Source organism: Dama dama, chromosome X, assembly GCF_033118175.1.
Source record: "Dama dama isolate Ldn47 chromosome X, ASM3311817v1, whole genome shotgun sequence".
Taxonomy (NCBI): Eukaryota; Metazoa; Chordata; class Mammalia; order Artiodactyla; family Cervidae; genus Dama; species Dama dama.
Window position 1 is genome coordinate 23,633,093 of NC_083714.1, and position 18,863 is coordinate 23,651,955.

The window sequence follows — 18,863 nt, forward strand, 5'->3', positions numbered from 1 at the left end:
TGCCAACTCATGCCTGATAGTTTTGGGGCGATGCTCTTCCCAAGGCCAACTCCTCTATTGTCAAAAACCTCGGCTGTCCAGAGGCTCCCTTTTCACCTGCCTTCTCAGGAAACCTACACTATTGGTTCTCTCTTCCCCTGGGTATTCATCTCTTAGATCTTTCCTTTTGGCTTCTAAAAATGCTTTAGTATTTGTCCTATTTTTTTTAAAAAAAATCCTTCCCCAATACCCTTCATCTATCACCATTTTTTTCGATTTCTCTGAAAAGCTGTCTATGCTGTTTCCATTCTCAGGGCAGTCTGGCTTTCATTCCTTATCATTCCAGGTCATCAGTAATTTGTAAGTCACTGAATTCCATGGCCTTTTTTCAGGCATCACACTTGACCTTCCAGCAGCACCTAACTCTGATGGCCACTCCCCTTCATTCTTTTCTCTTGGGTTAGGTAATACTGGTCTTCTGGTTTTTCACCTACTTTCTGGCTACTCCTTTTCTGCCTTTATAGATACATTCCCTTACCTGTTTAGCAGCCTTAAGAGTTCTTTAAGACTGGACTCTAGGTATATTTCTGTTTTTTCCCTACTGTTTCCCCCTAAGTGATTAAATCCAGGCCCATGGCTTCAATGATCACCTAAAAATAGATGAATTCCAAACTGGTATCTACAGTGTAAATCTCTCCTCTGAGCTCCAAGACCCGTATGTCCATCTGCCCCCATCTCCACTTCCCACCTGCCACTCACCCCTCACTATAACATGGTTTCTGCCTCACCAGTTCACACATGCTTCAGTACTGCCAAATCCAGTGAACACTGCATGTTTCTTGTCTTGCTTAATCTCCTCTCCCTGTGGCACGGGACACTGCCAGACATTCTTCTCCTTGAAAATTCCCCTTCCTTTGTGTCAGCTGAGGACCAGTCTCTTTCAATCACCTTCAATGTCTCTTCCTCTTTACCTGCCTTTTGGGATTCTGGTTTCTAAAAGCTGAGTAAACATAAAGCAGTGACTTATTAAGTAAAGGCAAACTGACGCCATAGTAGGAGAAACTGGCAAGACTGAAATGAAGCAGCAGCTCAAGGATGTTGTCCAGACAAATTCCGGTTCTTATGGAACAAGAGTGGTGAACCATGATTTGGTCTTCTTTGTGGGCAAAATAAAAGCAAGGTGCTAGTAAAGGCAGAAATAAATATCATTCTTCTACTTTCAAAATTCCCAAAAGGTTAAATATCAAAAGTTTAATTTCTCAAAAGTAATAGCTATTTTGTAAAGTTAATAAACACACTTAGCTTCATACTTGAGTGATGTTGATATTTATTGACATCAATGCAAAACAAGCTAAGTTGCTATTTAACAGGAACAAATATTGGTGCAGTTTCCTTCCTGGAGAGGGTAGGCACTCAGCTCATGAGACCTAAGGTCAAACAAAGACTGGATTGTTAAGAACCAACTAAGGGTTAAACTTTACAAATATAAAAATTGCTAAAGGCAAAAGGAGATGTTTTAAAAAAAATTTTTTTACACTAATCTCACGTAAGCAAACAAAGAACTAAACTGAAAGTGAAAGTTGCTGAGTTGTGTCCGACTCTTTGCAACCCCATGGACTACACAGTCCATGGAATTCTCCAGGCCAGAATACTGGAGTGGGTAGCGGTTCCCAAACTAATCCTAAAACTTTAGGACATAACATATTGACATGACATGACTATTTAAATTTCTGCATAAGTGAAAATGTGTTATATCCTTCACTGTACTTGTATTACAATTACATGCTTCTTGCTTCTACACTACACAAAGTCAACATTTACCACCAATGACTATAACTAGATCTGAACGAGACTTCACAGTGACTCTGCTCCATTGAAATTTAAGAAAATTCAATCCAGGATTAACAAAAGCTTTTGATTTTAAAGCCAGTTCTCCTATCTTCTTCTCTTGTCATACCTAAATAAGTCCTCTCATGACATTTCTTGCCTGCAAACTGCAATGCGTGTCCTCTCCCCCTCAGCTTTGTCTGACACTTTAAATTTGTAGGAACTGCATAAAAAATGAAAATTGTACTTCCAATCTGAACCTGCAATCGGGTTCCTGCTTTAACGCAAAACATACTCCTCTGCAGTGTACCCCACCAGCACAGCGACCCCCTTTCTCTCTCTCTCTATTCCTTTGCCCTGAAGGCACTTCTGGATTGCTTAATTCGTGCTCTTTGGCTGCCTAGACAGTCAGGACACCTAAGGCCATTTGGACCTATCACTCCTCGCTTCCTTCTTTTCTATGGCTAATACCACTTTCCTGCTTTTTTTCTACAGCTGAATCTCCAGCCTTGGTGCTGTCATCAGGGGGACAGAGTCGATTTCGGCTTCGAGCTCCTGGCTGGTAAAGCTGCATCGCCGGGCGATCCTAAAGTAAAATGAAATACTCATGTTACAAAACTGCTACTAAGCATGTCCAGGGGATAATATATACCAGTGAGAGCCCACATGAGATCAAAATTTGAGGGCACAGTACATGACAGTAAGTGTGGATGGTTATTTGGCTTCAAACTGCCTGCTTCCTTTCCCCTACCTACAGAGAAAAACAACTATTTCACAACTATTTATTTTTATAAATAAAAAACAACTATTTATAAGCAATAGTTATAAAGTATTATTTTATATGCCCATAGTAAATTTTGTTAAGTTTACTGCCTAATTTTCTTTACCATCTCAAGATGAACTGAATCAGCTTGAATAGTTTTTACTTAGAAACTGTGGTTGCTGTCTATCTCTCCTCCCCATCAGTAAATGGATTTTAAAATGCACCACCATCTAAGAAAATTTTAGGAGTGAAAACAATAATAAAGAATGCCAATTCTTAATAATGCAAAGTCCCTGAAGTTATGAGCTCAGACACTTGTAACCCATCAGAAATATGACTCTCAATTCAGATTTGACAAGGTGACAACCCAGCTTGAGACTCTCTAGGTAACATTTTAGATCTCAGGTTCCTAAATAAGCCTCAGTATCGTCACCAGGTACCTCTCAGTTCAAGTAATGTGTTGGGTTTATCACAATATGACCCTGGAAAAATTAAATGTATAGGCCTTTTTTTCTAATTCAACAAAAGACAACATGAGCCTTCCCTGTCCTTTCTCCCTGACATATGAAACAGCCTCAAAGCATTATTCTCGAGTAATTCCAGCAAAACATTTCACTGTTTTAACAAGATGAAACGTTAAAACAGATGAGACTGCCACATAGTATTTAAAGGAATGGATGATGGAGCTCCCAGTGTGCAAAGATGGGACAAGTTAAACGTCAACAAGAGCAATAACTGATAATAACAAGTTGGAGTTCACCAAGTATTTCTAAATCCACAAGCTATTTAAAGACTAAGCAGAACAAAACTCACTGATAGCCCCTACAAGTTGCTGGGACACCAACTCATTACTCTGAGTACTATAAATAAAGGGAATGGATCAAGTGCTGTTCTTGCCTTTCCTGTGTGAACTCAATTTCAAGACTAACCAAATAGTTGATAAGGGAAAACTCTGGAAGATTTTCAGATCATAAATGCAACAGGAAAGGCAGAATTTGTATATATATATCACCATTTTCCAATCTCTCCCTATGAAATAATGAACTAAACAATATCATTAGGAGAAAGGCTGATAAAAAACTCTATAATATATGGATCAGGCTTACAATACCTGAGCTAATTGATCAGCTATTTTTCCAACTTTTTCTCTCAAAAAAATTTAAATCTATAGAAATGTTGCCAAACTTGTACAGTGAATACCTAATACCCTTCTCCTAGATTCACAATGGCATATATGCCTTTTCTGTCTCTAGTGTGTATGCAGGCACACACATATACAGATACATTATTATTTTTGCAGAACCACTGGAGAATGAGTGCAGACATCAAGACCCTTCATCACTAAATATTTCAGCTTGTGTATCCTCAGAGCAAGGACATCCTATCACATAACCATAGTACCATTACTACTGGTCAATCTTAACATCATAATAAATGGATACCAAGACACTGTATGCTTCCTGATACAATGCAGTAGGAACTGCACAACACCACCTATCAAGTATTCTTGCCAACAATTGAGTCTGAATATATTAAGGCCTCTAGATGAGGGGCCACCCACCTCTTTCTGTGAATAAAGTTTGACTGGCTCTCAGCCAAGCTTATTTTTTGTTGTTTGTTTGTTTGTTTGTTTTTCATTTATTTTTATTACTTGGAGGCTAATTACTTCACAACATTGCAGTGGGTTTTGTCATATATTGACAAGCTTATTCTTTTACATGCTGTCTATGCCTACTTTCCTACAAAGCTTACTGGTTTTGACAGAGACCACATGGCCCACAAAAGCCTAAAATATTTACCATCTGGCCCTTGAAAGAAAAAAATTTTCTGACCCTGCTCTAGATATGACTACTGGTTTTCAAGGAAACATAGAAGGTAGAGGAACATGTTCAATGTTACCACAGGGATGTAATTAGCCACTCTGGACTATTAGACACTCTATAGGGCAAACTGGTTTCTGCAACAAAGAAATGGTAGAAAACAAGAGGAGGAGGAATTATTTAGATTAAAAGAGACTTAAGGGAATATTTCAAGCAAATACAATTTGTGGACCTTGTTTAGAGCCTATAAAAAAGATGTTAATGAAAAGAGATGTTAATGAGACAATTGGGAAAACCTGAACACTGGGTAGATAGGATGCTAAGGAGTTATTGTCAGAAATTCTTCTGTCTGGTTATTTTATTAAGAAAAAGAATATTAGGGTTTTTTTATTAAGAAAAAACCCTGGCAATCCAATGGTTAAGACTCCACACTTCCACTGTAGAGGGCACGGGTTTCATCCCTGGTTGGGGAACTAAGATCCCATATCCCATATGCCTCACAGTGTGGCCAAACTTTTTTTTTTTAAGTCTTTACTCTTAATACTGACATATTTAAAGAAGAAATTATCTGTCTAGGTCTTGCTTAAAAATAATCCCATAGGAGTAAGATGGGGTAGAGTAGAAAGAAGATTGGCCATAAGGTGATAATTGCCAAAGCTGGGTGAGAAGTATATCCTACTACTCCTCTGTTCTACTTTTGTGTATGTTTGAAAAATACACACAAACTCTAATAAAAGGACCCCACCAAGACTGAAAAAAGGTACAGATAAAGTTCCCCTAAAATTCTGTAACAATGAGCTAGCCCTCTCCTTTATACTTGCAGGAAAAGACAAAGAAAATCCTCATGAAAAGAAGTTTAATGAAATGCAGCACCTTGTTTCTTATGCGATCTCTCTTAACCACTTCTTCTTTCTTTTCAGTTTTTTCTGAGCTGCCTACTGGCTCTGTACTTTCAGGCTTTTTTCCTTTATCCCGAAGTGTTTCTTTCTCCTTCTTCATTTCTTCTTCCTTTCTCTTGAAAGCCTTCTCTTTCTCATAGCGCTCCTTCTGCCTGCGGCGCTCTTCCTCCTGCCGCTTCAGCCGCTCTCTCTCCCGCAGGATGCGCTCTTGGTCTCGTTCATAATCCCGCTCCCTCTCCCTGTATTCTCTGCCACTCTCATCTTCAGGTCTGCACGAAAAACAAATCTGAGAATGCACCCTTGAAGCTCTTCTAATCATGAAGGCAGGAACACTCTGATCCTGCCTTGGCCACTACAATGAGGTTGAACTCTCGGAGCAGCATTAAAAGAAAAAATAGTATTTTGAAAAGCAATTTGGAAAAAAAAAAACCCAAAAGTCATTCACCCAGATTAAGATACTAAAATACTTGAAACCTATCCTCCTCATCCCCATATCCCTCATAAAACCCAGTATATTGATTCAGGTACAAGTCCAGAATGCATCAGTAAAACTAGCAGCCAGAAACAGTTCGAAAACAAATGAACCCAAGAGCCCTCGACTACCGACCTCTTAGGCTTTTCATCTTTAAATTCACCCTCAGAACGCTTGGGCAATGTACAACTTTGCCCACTGGCTCTTTCATCACTCAGATTCTCTTTGTCCAATTTCTTGAGCTTTTCTCTTTTGTCCAATTCTTTTTCATCTCCTTTTTCTGGCTTCTTGAGCAGCTTTAAAGAGAACAAACTTAGGTTTATTTTGAAGGATGGGATATTGTCTTCTGATTCTCACAAAGAAAACAGTATACTAAATATTTTCAATTTAGGCTACTGAAGGCCCCGTCTCTGCAGTACTCAAACTTTCAGGTGAACAAATAGTGCACAAAGAGCAGTAATTTGCTAAAAGGGTGCTATTAATGTGAAAGTGTTATGCACTCAAGTGAAGTGGTTTAATCACTTTCTGGCAATAGGATCAAGACTCCTTTGGCTTTAAATCGGTCAACCTTTGAGTAGACCAACGCATACTTTCAAGTATGCCTTCTCTATCAAGCCAGCATGTCGGTATAACTTGATAGGGAAATACAGTACAAATTTAAAATGCTAGCCAGGTCATTATTGCTGGACTATTTTTACACAGTTATTAGAATAACAAATACCTTGTCACCAAAGGAGAGATCCATTGCAGGAATAATTTTGCCTTGAATCTGAGAGTAGCTACATACTTATGATGGTACAATCATATCATTAGAGATGAAAAGCAAGAATTATTTGGCATTTGATTTAAAAATCCAAATATCTCATACAACAGAACTGTGAAGTTCCATCTCTACTGAACAGGAACTCTGTTCAATGTCATATGTATATATGACAGAATGCAATTCTAAAAAAAGTGGTTTATAAAGTTCAAATTGCTAACAGAAGTTTCTTTCTCATGCCACTTCTACAAATCTCTCTAGAATACACCCCCAAGTGTTGGATATTCAGAGAGATTTTTACAAATTTCAAGTCTCAGAGTGAAGGCATCATACATAGTTTCATCTCAGTGTGAAGGCATCATACAAGCCACAAAGCTAAAGGCAAAGCACCACGCATGAGACTTAAGCATGAAGTATTTCAGCACACAGACAGCTACTGAAAACAGTGAGTCCAGAGTGGACACTATGAAGGCACCAGTGCAAAGTGAGGATAACATGTGCAGGTTTCATTGCAAGTGTTCTTATTTCTCTCATGAACATCTTCGTCAGGAGCCAAGATGTTCATTACTCTAATAAGAACATTAACGAATGTCTCTAGCATAACAGGCTTGACCTTCTGCCTTGCTGACAGAAATAGCAAGTCAGGTTGCTTGTAGCAGGGCGGACACAGATCGATAGAAGGAATTAAAATGAGAACCTCCCCACCCTGCCACCGCCAAGCCCCTTATCACCGATGAGTCCTGGAGAGCCTCGGGGTGCCCTAGCGACTTGACCGGCTGAATTCTGAGGAGGTAAAAGGAGACTCTGCCATCATCTCTGTGAGATTTTCTCTGACTTTCTCTGCCATACTATGTACAAGTACTTCCCTGGGCAGTTCACTGGAGCAAGGACTGCCCAAGCCAGGCCCCTGGAAGGGAAGCAGCTAGGTTGGGGTCTTTCCACAGGTTTTCCTCTTCCTACATGCAGTGTGTTAATCAGAATCTGCTGCTCACAGATTCCCAGGTAGACACAAGAAGGTAACGTCGGGAATCATGTGAGAGGGGAGAGGATGTATATTCCGAATACTCCCACAAGGCAGCCAGGTATGAGAGGCGTATAAAGGAAGAGGAAAGAAAGAGCTCTTAAGGCATAGCTGTCCTCTCACTGCACATTGTTGAAGCTTCTGGGTACAGAGCAGAGCATCAGGAAATCATCTGGGTTTCTTTCTAAAGCACAAATTTAAAACAGTTCAGCTTTTAAGACTCAAGTCAGTCTGAGGGCATTTTCTACAGGTAACACTACCACCACCACCAAAAGGACTTATTAACTAAGACCTGTGTGTGTGTGACATGATACTAGGTGCTCTGTATCATGTACTTGGTCCTTACATTTTTCTGATTCACAGCTTGTAACAGAAACCTGTGTACCTGAAGACAGTGGAAAACAAACAGATGAGGCAACTTCATGTATCAAATATGAAGGAAAAGCTGAATAAAACCCATAATTCATGCCAGCCAGCCCTAAGCCCTTATATATGAAGAACTGAGAGAATAATAATCCAAAATCGAACATTTTCAATGATTATAAATAACACTGCACTTTATAAATCCCATGTAAACTACTTAATCTTTTAAATTATCTTAAATTAAGAGTAATACATGAATATTATAGGAAAGATTCACTCCCTCCCAAAAAAGACAAAAACTAAAACACAGTTTACACCAATACAAGATGCATGCATATTTGAAGAAGTAGATATAGAACATGCAATTTTCAGCAACATGCAGTCAGTTTAACGTATGTTCATACCTTAATCTTTGGTTCATCCTTTAATTTGTCCCTTTCTGGAACTCTGTCTATCTTCTTCAGCTTTTCTATATCTTTCCGTTTTCGTTTCTCTTCTTCTTTCCACTTCCTCCTCTCTTCTTCTCTTTGTCTTTTTCTTTCTATTTCTCGCCGCCTCCTTTCTTCTCTCTTTTCTTCTCTCATCCTCTGCAAAGAAACATCAACAAAACCTTCAGACAAGATAATTACTACCAAAAACATAGTTCAGAAAGTACGGCAGGCACCCACTTAACTGCATCATCTTTCCTTCCCACTTTCCACTTCCTTAACCCCCTCCCCACTCCATTCAGAATATGAGAGAGAAAAACACCACAGCCTGCTCATATCAGTCTCCCACTGCTGCCTTGCTACAGTACCCAGAGGCTTTCAGGAAATCAAGAGTGCCTTTGGAACAAGCTAAGGACCCCCTAGTTCTGCAGAGTGAATCTATGGTCCAACAACCAGAGTAAAGTAGGAGGCCAGAGAGTGAGGCCAATGAGCCAAATCTTTAAAGAACAGTGGTAGAGAAAGCAGCTATCCCTACTGTACAATCCCAATGCTCTTAAATTTACAGAATGTGAACCAATGAAACAGAAGTATTGTGAGAACTAGAAAAACAAAAGGTTTACCTGCTTGTTTTTCAGGAAGCTCAAAAGTGGAGTTGTCTTTTTAGCTACACAAATGTAAACAGATTATTAATAATACTTAATCAAACCCTAGAAAGGATTCCATTTTCTGACATTCCCTGCCAACCACCCAAGGTGGGAAAACTATACCCCTCAAACAGTAAGTTCACAACTATCTTATTGGAAAGAAGTTTTACAATATTCTACTTCAATTCTGAAGGTTTAAAATATTAAAAGTTAAGAAATTTAAATTAAAATAAAACAATTTCTAAAAAGAGGAATTCCTAGTGTCAATGAGAATAAAGTGCAAAGGACATTCTCTTGTTTTACAGATGGGAGTATAAATCTGTTCAACCAGGAAGAAACTGGGATAAGGGGCTAAAAATATCTAATACTTTTGACCCCATAATTCTACTTCTGGGAATTTATTCTATGGAAACTATCAGAGGTGGGCTTATACTATGAAAGTGAAAGTCACTCAATTGTGTCTGACTCTTTGCAACCCCATGGACTATATAATCCATGGAATTCTCCAGGCCAGAATACTGGAGTGGGTAGCCTTTCCCCTCTCCAGGGGATCTTCCCAACCCAGGGATCAACCCCAGGTCTCCCGCATTGCGGGTGGATTATTTACCAGCTGAGCCACCAGGGAAGCATCCATTAATAAAAACCAAGTTTTAAAAGAATATTTAATTCATTTTTCAATATTCTGATCAATGCTATCTAATTGTATAGCTAGCTTTTTGAAAAGCATACTTCCTTTGGAGAAATTCCTAGGAGTGGAAATCCTGAGCAGGTTGGAGGCTATGCTTATGTTTAGAGCTGATGCAGTAGTGACAACTTACTACCAAAACCAACATCTAAGCTAGAATTTCTCAAGAGGTTTTTCAATTCTGCAGTAACCAATTTCATTTTTTTAATACTTTCAAGTCAAATTTTTTTTTTACAAGTATGAACTTATTAGTAGAAAATACCAACTGATCTTCAAAGACTCATTAACATCTTAAGGTCCCATATAGCTCTTCAAATTTTTATACATTTGTGTGGCACTAAATAAGTCAGAGGGGGCTTCCCAGGTGGCTCTACTGGTAAAGAACCCGCCTGCCAATTCAAGAGATGTAAGAGACCTGGGTTCTATCCCTGGGTGGGGAAGATCCCCTGAAGGGCATCGCCACCCACTCCAGTATTCTTGCCTGGAGAATCCCATGGACAGAGGAGCCTGGCAGGCTATAGTCCATATGGTCGCAAAGAGTTGGGACACGACTGAAGTGACTCAGCATGCATGCAAATAAGTCAGAGAATATTTCCCATCTTATCGATGGATTCTCATAATCCTGTGAGTCAGCTATTATCTGCACTTTATAGTAGAATGAACAGAGTCTCAGAGAAGTTAGTGCCTTTCCTATGGTCACATAGCTAGCAAATGACAGAAGCAGGAGTCTGACAGGTCTTCTGATGAAAAAACTATAACACTTAATGCCTTTTGCCCACTTACCTATTAGTTCTCTATTTTTTGCTTCTATTTCCTCTAGCAGTGTCTCTGGAGTAGATGTCATTTTCTCATTATCTGCAGCATAGCTCTCCAAAAATTTTCTATATTCTGGATCTAAATAATTATTTAAGTAAATAGAAAATATAGCAGACTTTAAACAAAATAAGAAATATTATCCAGGATATTTACTTATCAAAGAAGATAATTTTCTGCTTCATGAAAGATTGAAAATAAACCCAACTATACCCATAAGATAGACTATTTGGGGCTTTACTGGTCACTTACTCTGAGAACTCCTATTAGATATACTGACAGAGTCAGGCAAAGTGAGACACCATGCACTGTAACACAACCTCCAGGATGTTAAGTAGTTTGCTTTTAAAAACCACCACTCCTATTAATCCAGAGTCATACTTATGGGAGAACTGCAAGCTATAGCTATGGGACCCTCAGAGAGTATCATGTAGAGCATGTAAGCAGTTCCTGCATGGGTACACCTCACTTTAATGAAACTCAGAATAAGAAAATCGGGTGTTCTAAACAGATAAATGAGGGGGAATGTCCTAGATGTGGCACTAGAGGTGATGGTAATACCTGGAATTCTTTCCTAGATGCCTCCGACATCAAAAAGGGTAGCACATCTGAGTCATTATATTGTATGTGGAGAATGCACTGTGGAGCATGTCACCTGATCTAGTCTTCAACATCTGAATCTATGATATAGTCAATAAGCAGCTGTGTGTTGAGTCTTGTCTGTGTTTTCTTTATAAAATACACATTATAGCAATAAATAATAATGGAAACCAAACTAGGTGATTCTGAAATACCAATCTGATATAAAATATTGCGGCTAAGTCCTTAACCAACACAACCACATTACAGAGATCTCAAAACCTGGATCCAGTTTACCATAAATGGCAATTATTTGTTTTTTAGTTCCAGTATTTCAGTTCAATGTAATTACTATGTGTGCAGTTAACTGCATACTCAAAGCCTAGAAACAGGATTGACCACTTCAGTTACTTTATGTTGTTACTCAAGTACAGAAATTTTTCCAGCACAGTTCTCAATGATAACTCTTCCTCTTTATACAAATGTAAACCAAAAGTCAAATAAATAATCATAAAAATGGTAAGGGGCCTTAAGGAGTTGTACTTTGAAACATCTGACTTTTTCCATTGTCTTCTAATGAAAATACCTGTCTTCTAATGAAATATAAGGTGATTTACTACTCAATAGTCAACAATATATTGCTTAATAGTGAAGGAATGAAAAGCCACTAGGCAAAGAGAGTGATAACTAGAGGAAACCCATCTCCATTCTAACAAGCAAAACTTTCATCAGTGAATTACATTTCTCATGAACTTGTTTGCTTTTTTTTTCATATATTTTCTTAATTTAAAAGATTGGAGTCCACTCAATTCCCACAAAGGTAATATATTCTTTTAAAAATCTATGGCCCTACTATATAGCACAGGGAACTCTATTCAGTATTTGGCAATAATCCATATGGGAAAAGAATCTGAAAAAGAATGGATATATGTATAACTGAATCACTTTAACACAACATTGTACATCAATTATTAATCGAAGATTAAATTAAAAAATACATGGCATTAGCACATTAAGTAACTAGAGCTATACTATACCATCATCGATAGTCCCAACTTTAGTATCTCTTTTCTTAGTCTTCTTTTTTGCAGCTTTTTGAAAAGGTGCAAATTCTACGATGGCAGGATATTCCTGACCTGTTTAGAAAAAATAGCACACTTGCTAAAAGAAAGAAAATGTCAAAAATGGATACAAGAGACTCAACCCCCTGCTCTCTAGGCTTCCTTTGATGACAGTGATCTGAATAGGGTCTCCCAAAAGGCATAAATCTCATTGGCACAACTAAAATCAACATGTTACCAAAGCAGTCCCCAATTCATACCAAAAAAATAACAAAAAGATATGGGAGGGAATTAAAATATTCATTTAAATTCCACCTCTAAACTCTAACTTTGTGATATGTGGAGGGGGGTGGGGATCTACAAACTAATTTTCATTTAAAAAATATATTAAAGGGAATCCTTGATGGTCCAGTGCTTAACACTTGGCACTTTCACTTCAGGGGCCCAGACTGGATTCCTGGTGGGGGAACTAAGATCCTGCAAGCTGCATGGCACAGCCAAAAAGCAAACAAAGAAAAAACAAAACAAGATCACAATACTGACTATACAGGGGTATAAATATGTCAAAGGTCACCAAATGCACATGTAAAATGGATGCATTTTAAAATGAAAATTATACCTTAATTGATTTTTTTTACAAAACCAGAAATCTCTACAATAAGTAAGGCTAGAGATAGAAGGTAGGTTAGTGCTTGTCTAGAGATGGGGTTTAACAACTAATGGGTACATGGTTTCTCTTCAGTGTGATGAATGTGTTCTAAAATTAGATTGTGGTGAGAGCTGCACAACTTTTGCGAATATACTAAAAAATGATGAACTGCAATTCTTTAAAAGGGTGAATTTTATGGCACATGCATTATATCTCAGTAAAGCTGTTATTAAAAAATACAGCAGAAGACACCAAAAGCACAGGCAACAGAAGTGAAAAACAGATAAACTGTGCTGCATAAAAATCAAGAACTTCTGTGCATCTAGGGACACAATCAACAGAGTGATAAGGAAGCCTACAGAACTGGAGAAAATATTTTCAAATCATATATCTGATAAGGGGTCAATATACAGAATATGTAAAGAACTGTAACTCAACAACAACAACAAAAAAAACCCCAAATAATCTGATTTTAAAATGTTCAAAGGACTTGAATAGGCATTTCTCCAGAGATGATATATAAATGGCCAATAAGCAAATGAAAAGATGCTATGTGCTCAAGAATGTGAAGAGATTAAAATATTACCTCACTAATCATTAGGGAAATGCAAATCAAAACCACAATGCAATATCACCTTATACCTGTCAGAATGATTACTATTAAAGGGGGAAAAAAACAGAAAATAGCAAGTGTTGGCAAGGACATGGAGAAATTAGAACCCTCAGGCATTACTAGTGGGAATATAAAATAGTGCAGCCACTATGGCGAACAGTATGGTGATTCCTCAAAAAATTAAAAATAGAATTACCACATGACCCAGCAATTCCACTTTGGGGTATATATTCAAAAGAAGTGAAAGCAGAAACTTGAACAGATGTTTGTACATTTCCAGCAGCAGCATTCACAATAGCCAAATGTCTCTCAAAGGATGAATGGATGAAGAAAATGAAGTATATACATGCAATGGAAAAGGAAATTCTGACACATGCTACAACATGGATTAACCTTGAGGACATTATGTTAACTGACATAAGCCTGTCACTAAAAGTCAAATACTGATTCCACTTATATGAGACACCTAGAATGGTCAATTTAATAAGAATAGTAGTTCATAGAGGCAGAATGTATTAACAGCTGTCAGAGGCTAGGGGGAGGGAGGAGTTGTTCAATGGGCAGAGTTTCAGTCCTACAAGATGAAGAAGTTCTAGAGATTAGTTGCAGAACAATGTGAATGTACTCAGCACTACTGAACTGCACACTTAAAAATGGTTAAGATGATAAATTTTATTTATGTGTATTTTACAATTTTTAATAATGTCAAAAAAAAGCAATGAGATAATGATACATACTATAACATGGATGAAACTTGAAAACATACTAAGTAAAAGAGGTAGTCACAAAAGGCCATAAATTATATGATTTAGTTCATATGAAATGTTCAGAATAAGGAAATCCACAGTTAGTAGATTAGCAGTTGCCAGGGGCTGGGCGAGAGGAGAATGGGACATGACTGCTAATGAATACAGGATTCTTTTTGAAGTGATGAAAACATTCTGGAATTACACAGTGGTGATAGTTATAAAACTCTGTGAATATACTAAAAACCACTGAATTTTATGGGATGAGTTATATCTCAATAATAATTTTTTTAAAAACCTAAGTGACTACTGGAAAAATACATCAAATCCTTGCTATAGAATAATGTCATATAAGGTATAAAATACCATCTTCACATCTTTGGTGTGTAAACATAAGCCAGGATGAATTACTAGAACTGACCATTAGGTATCACAAAGCAGTCACAGAGGAAACAAGATTTTAGAAATCCTAGTGAATGCAGAATCATATTACCTTAATAACTGATATACCTGAAAAGGAATAGATAAAGCAGACTAAAGCAAAAGGAAATTGTGGAATACAGGCAAAAGAAAAAAAAAAAATTAGAAGCGAGGCCAAACAGTGGGGGATGCTGTCTACCTGACTAAGGAATTTGGACTTTTTTCCCCACAACTGCTGTCTTAAGTCACTATTTTCAAAAAGATTATTTTCATGGCAAAGTAAGATTAAGTTATACAGAAAATAGAAAATTCTAAAAAAAAAATCTATAAGTTTAGAGACAGTGGTTGTCTAAGCATTAGGTGATGAGGATGTGTGAAAGTATTAGTAAGTCTAATGTCCTCAGTCTAGATGAACAAGATATTAAAAAGCAATAAATTGACAAAATCCATCACTTGTTTAAATGTAAGGGATAAAGAGAGGAAAAAGTTAAACACAACTCAGATTTTCAGGAAATCACTTGCTATCTACTGAAATAAACTTGTGGAACAGAAAAGTAGCTGGTTTGGGGGGATTAATAAAAACTGGACAAACATAGTAGCAATTCTTCAACTTTTACTGGCATATTCCCTGACAAAGATTTCATTTTTACCAACTCTGAAGTAATACTGAAAAAATATAATCTAACAAAAACACACATCATTCAATATTGCAAAGCCAAAAGAAAAGCAGCAAACAGCTTGGACATTCTCTGGCTAAATGTTGCAAGCAACAGATAATAAAATGAGGATTAATGCAGAAGTTTTTCTTCCCTATAAACTCCTGGATAGGAAGTGGGAAATCATCAAGCTCAATGGTTTAATTACATACAACTTAGAATGTTAAACAGTACTCCAACTGGCAACTATTGACATAAAGGATCTGAATTAAATAAGTATTGGTCCTTGAAGCAAGATGAGAAGTAAATATTTAAAACTTGTCATACAAGTTTAAAGAGTCACTTGTCAGTATCACTTAAAAGTAGAAAATACTCAAGACAATGGATCACCGAAAACAGGGCAAAAGAACTGTCACAGGAGGAGAAAACAGTGGCAATTTCCTTCGGTTGACAAACTACAGAAATAATAGGCTAATACAAATACCTGTAAAAAGTCATATTATCTATTTATAAAGCTGTCATAAGCTTATCAAATGCGTAAAACTCTTTAAATGTTGCTCATCTTAGTACTCAGAATTTTAGAAACACTATGAAGGCACCAAGAGAACAGGGATACATTATCTTAAACATACAAATGACAAACTCCCCTTCAGTTAAAAGGACTCACCTTTATTGTCAAGGAATACATAACCATCAAAACGATCCCTGAACAAAATAATGTCCTCTTGGTTTTTAAAGTTGATATATGCTCTTGCATACATATGAGGATACAAACTGCAGGGAGGAAAGCAATTATGTGAATGTGCTTGCAGGTGTCCGGCTGAATTACAAGTGTGCATATATTAAAAAGATAGGCTCAAAAATCAAATAGAAATCATGAGTAGGATTAAAAAAAAGAATGGAAGAAACCTTTTTCATTTACCCCTCCCTCTTATTTTACCTAGTATCATTAGAAAAAAACTCAAAATAATCATGCTCAGGCATAGGCTGAAGATGTTCCTGAAGCTGCTCCTTGGTCAAAGTGGGCGGTAATCTCCGAATTACCACCTTAAGAAATGAATAAGGAAAATAAAATTAGTACAAATCAATTTTCTGTCATACCTGAATCACTGTCCCTGAAGAAAGTTGGCCTTTAAAAGATGAGATCACTTCTAAAAACCCAAGAGAATGTTCAGAACGCTCAGAATGATTAGTCAAACATAACAGTAACATAGTTAAAAAAAAAAAAAAAAAAAACTCTCAGAAACGAGAACTGCCTGGAGCAAGGAAATCTTAGGTTCTGTTAACCCGAAGCCCCACAGTTTACTGTTTTCGCCTCATTTTCTGTCACCCATTTTTCAGTAGTGGTAAGAAATTAGTAAACCAACCCTGGTCTTTTGTGGGTGCCAGGAATTCTTGATTGATAAAGTCCTTATTCAGTCAGCATAAAGAATTCAAAATTCTAAGAAATATCCCCAATTTCCTCACTGCTCCCCGAACAGAATGTACCCGATCTGGCCCCAAGACCAATAATAGCCGCCACCCACCCGTTCCCTCAACTAACCTCTGTTAATATTCCTATCACGTACTACTCCCGCTGGTGATAGCACCTTCCTATTTAATAATTCCCCCTCAATTCCACATCCTTTTCGCTATCGCCCCCCCTCCCATCATCATCTCACGGCTCTGACCTAAACCCTTCTAGTCAGGGAATCCCCCCGCCCTCTCTCACTCCCATCCCGGGACTCGGCCGGGAAGGGGACCCCCATTTTGGGCGAGTGGATGAGACAGGGTGATGCTATTTTCACTCAAGTGAAGAAACAGAGGAAGAGATTGGGAGAGGAAGAGGGCAGCCCCATTCCCAACCATCTTTCTCGGGTGGTGGAACCGTCCCGCCCTCTCCTGGGCCAACAGCCGGTCAGACACCTTGCTCAACGCCTCTTTCTTCTCCTTGTTCCGATCCTGCTTATCTTCCCCTTTGGTGCTGTCTCCCGAAGCCCCACCGCCGCTGCCTGTAGCACCTGGGGGAGTCAAGAGGGTTACTCGCTTCTCCTTAGGCCTATGCTCCTTCTCCTCCTTCATGGCCACAGCTTCGCTCCTCACCGCGGTAGCTCGGCCTAAACGCCGCTACGCCGGGTACCTACGACTCCCGGCCCGCTCGGGGCAGAGCTCCGCCCCCAACAAGCTCTCCTAGTGATAAGCCGACCCCAACGCTCCATTGGGCCCCGCCAGGATCTCGCGAGACTTTAGGGCATCCGGCTTCCTTCGCTGGAAAGGTTGTAACACCTGGTCTTAGCTTCCCGCCCGCGGAATCCCCGCATTGCCCAATCCCCTCGCGGCCCAGACTCCCTCGGGGCAGGTCATTAGCATATCCGCCATCTTGGTTAGGACGAGTATTTCACGGACTACAAATCCCGGCATCCAAAGCGGCTACCCGCTTCTGCCAGAGTTCTAGAGTCGTAGTATTTCAGGGTGTCTGTAAGTAAATGGACTCTTTAATCTTGAAAGGTTAATGTTTTTCAGATCAAAAAATACATTCTGCGGGCTTCGTTTTCCAGAGATAAAACCGATGTTATCCGAAGTTTACCTCACTAAGGGAACGACTTATATTTTCTATTATTGGTTGTAAAGTGAGCTTTCAGAACCTTTAGAATTTCTTTTCCTTATATTTTTTAGGATTCACAGATACTTAATAAATATGCACAAAACACTGACATTTAAAGGAGCACTATGACCAAAATGTGTGAGATTTGTTTTCACCACTCTTTTTAAAAGTAATAGGAATCTATCATGGTACTGATGCTCTGTAGGTAGGAGAAAATAAAATCCAACTCACTTTAGATAGGATTGACCTCCTTCCCGCTTTTAAAAAGGCCAGTTATGCATTATTTATAATAGCTCCAAACTGGAATAACCCAAATGTCTGTCGGCCCACTAATGCATAAACAAAATGTGGCACATCCATAGAATGAAATACTACTTAATTAAAAATGAACCCATACGTCCATCCACATGAATGAATCTCAAAACGATCATGCTGAGTGAAAGAAACAGAACACAAAGAGTACATGCTGTATGATCTCATTGATACGAAATTCCAGATAAGGTTTTTAAAACTAGTGAGAGAAAATTCTTAAAGAGATGGGAATACCAGACCACCTGACCTGCCTCTTGAGAAATCTGTATGCAGGTCAGGAAGCAACAATCAGATCTAGAATGGAACAACAGACTGGTTCCAAATCGGGAAAGGAGTAATCAAGGCTGTATATTGTCACCCTGCTTATTTAACTTATATGAAAAGTACATCATGATAAACACTGGGCTGGATGAAGCACAAGCTGGAATCAAGACTGCTGGCAGAAATATCAATAACCTCAGATATGCAGATGACACAACCCTTATGCCAGAAAGCAAAGAAAGAGCCTCTTGATGAAAATGAAAGAGGGAGTGAAAAAGTTGGCTTAAAACTCAACATTCAGAAAACTAAGGTCATGGCATCCTGTCCCATCACTTCGTGGCAAATAGATGGGGAAACAGTGGCAGACTATTTTTTTGGGCTCCAAAATCACTGCAGATGGTGACTACAGCCATGAAATTAAAAGACGCTTGCCCCCCCACCAAAAGACGCTTGCCCCTTGGAAGAAAAGCTATGACCACCCTAGACAGCATATTAAAAAGCATATTAA

General features: G+C 38.4%; 1 protein-coding gene across 3 annotated transcripts; it reads right to left on the minus strand.

Moving 5' to 3' along the window:
* Nucleotides 1-1,282: 1,282 nt before the first annotated feature.
* On the minus strand, nucleotides 1,283-17,413 carry UPF3B (UPF3B regulator of nonsense mediated mRNA decay). 3 transcript variants are annotated; one of them, XM_061138029.1, is made up of 11 exons: nucleotides 17,104-17,413; nucleotides 16,139-16,245; nucleotides 15,866-15,972; nucleotides 12,091-12,189; nucleotides 10,445-10,555; nucleotides 8,953-8,996; nucleotides 8,309-8,491; nucleotides 7,888-7,926; nucleotides 5,896-6,056; nucleotides 5,263-5,557; nucleotides 1,283-2,392 (listed from the first exon to the last, which is right to left on the minus strand). In XM_061138029.1, the coding sequence occupies exons 1-11, from the start codon at nucleotides 17,257-17,259 to the stop codon at nucleotides 2,243-2,245; spliced, it is 1,452 nt and encodes a 483-aa protein (XP_060994012.1). In that variant the 5' UTR covers nucleotides 17,260-17,413; the 3' UTR covers nucleotides 1,283-2,242. The 3 variants fall into 3 exon arrangements, with proteins under 3 accessions (XP_060994012.1, XP_060994014.1, XP_060994013.1); XM_061138031.1 differs by lacking the exon at nucleotides 16,139-16,245 and adding an exon at nucleotides 16,300-16,349 and having other exon boundaries at nucleotides 17,104-17,235; XM_061138030.1 differs by lacking the exon at nucleotides 7,888-7,926 and having other exon boundaries at nucleotides 17,104-17,406.
* Between the last annotated feature and the right edge of the window lie 1,450 nt (nucleotides 17,414-18,863).

What these genes read in the sequence shown, in the direction of transcription:
- UPF3B (XM_061138029.1), bottom strand. Translation starts at nt 17,259, where the DNA reads ATGAAGGAGGAGAAGGAGCATAGGCCTAAGGAGAAGCGAGTAACCCTC. An exon ending in AGGATGAACCAAAGATTAAG is followed by an intron (nt 7,927 to 8,308) that starts GTATGAACATAC and finishes CACTGTCTTCAG; the next exon opens with GTACACAGGTTTCTGTTACA. An exon ending in GAGATCGCATAAGAAACAAG is followed by an intron (nt 2,393 to 5,262) that starts GTGCTGCATTTC and finishes ATTTTACTTTAG; the next exon opens with GATCGCCCGGCGATGCAGCT.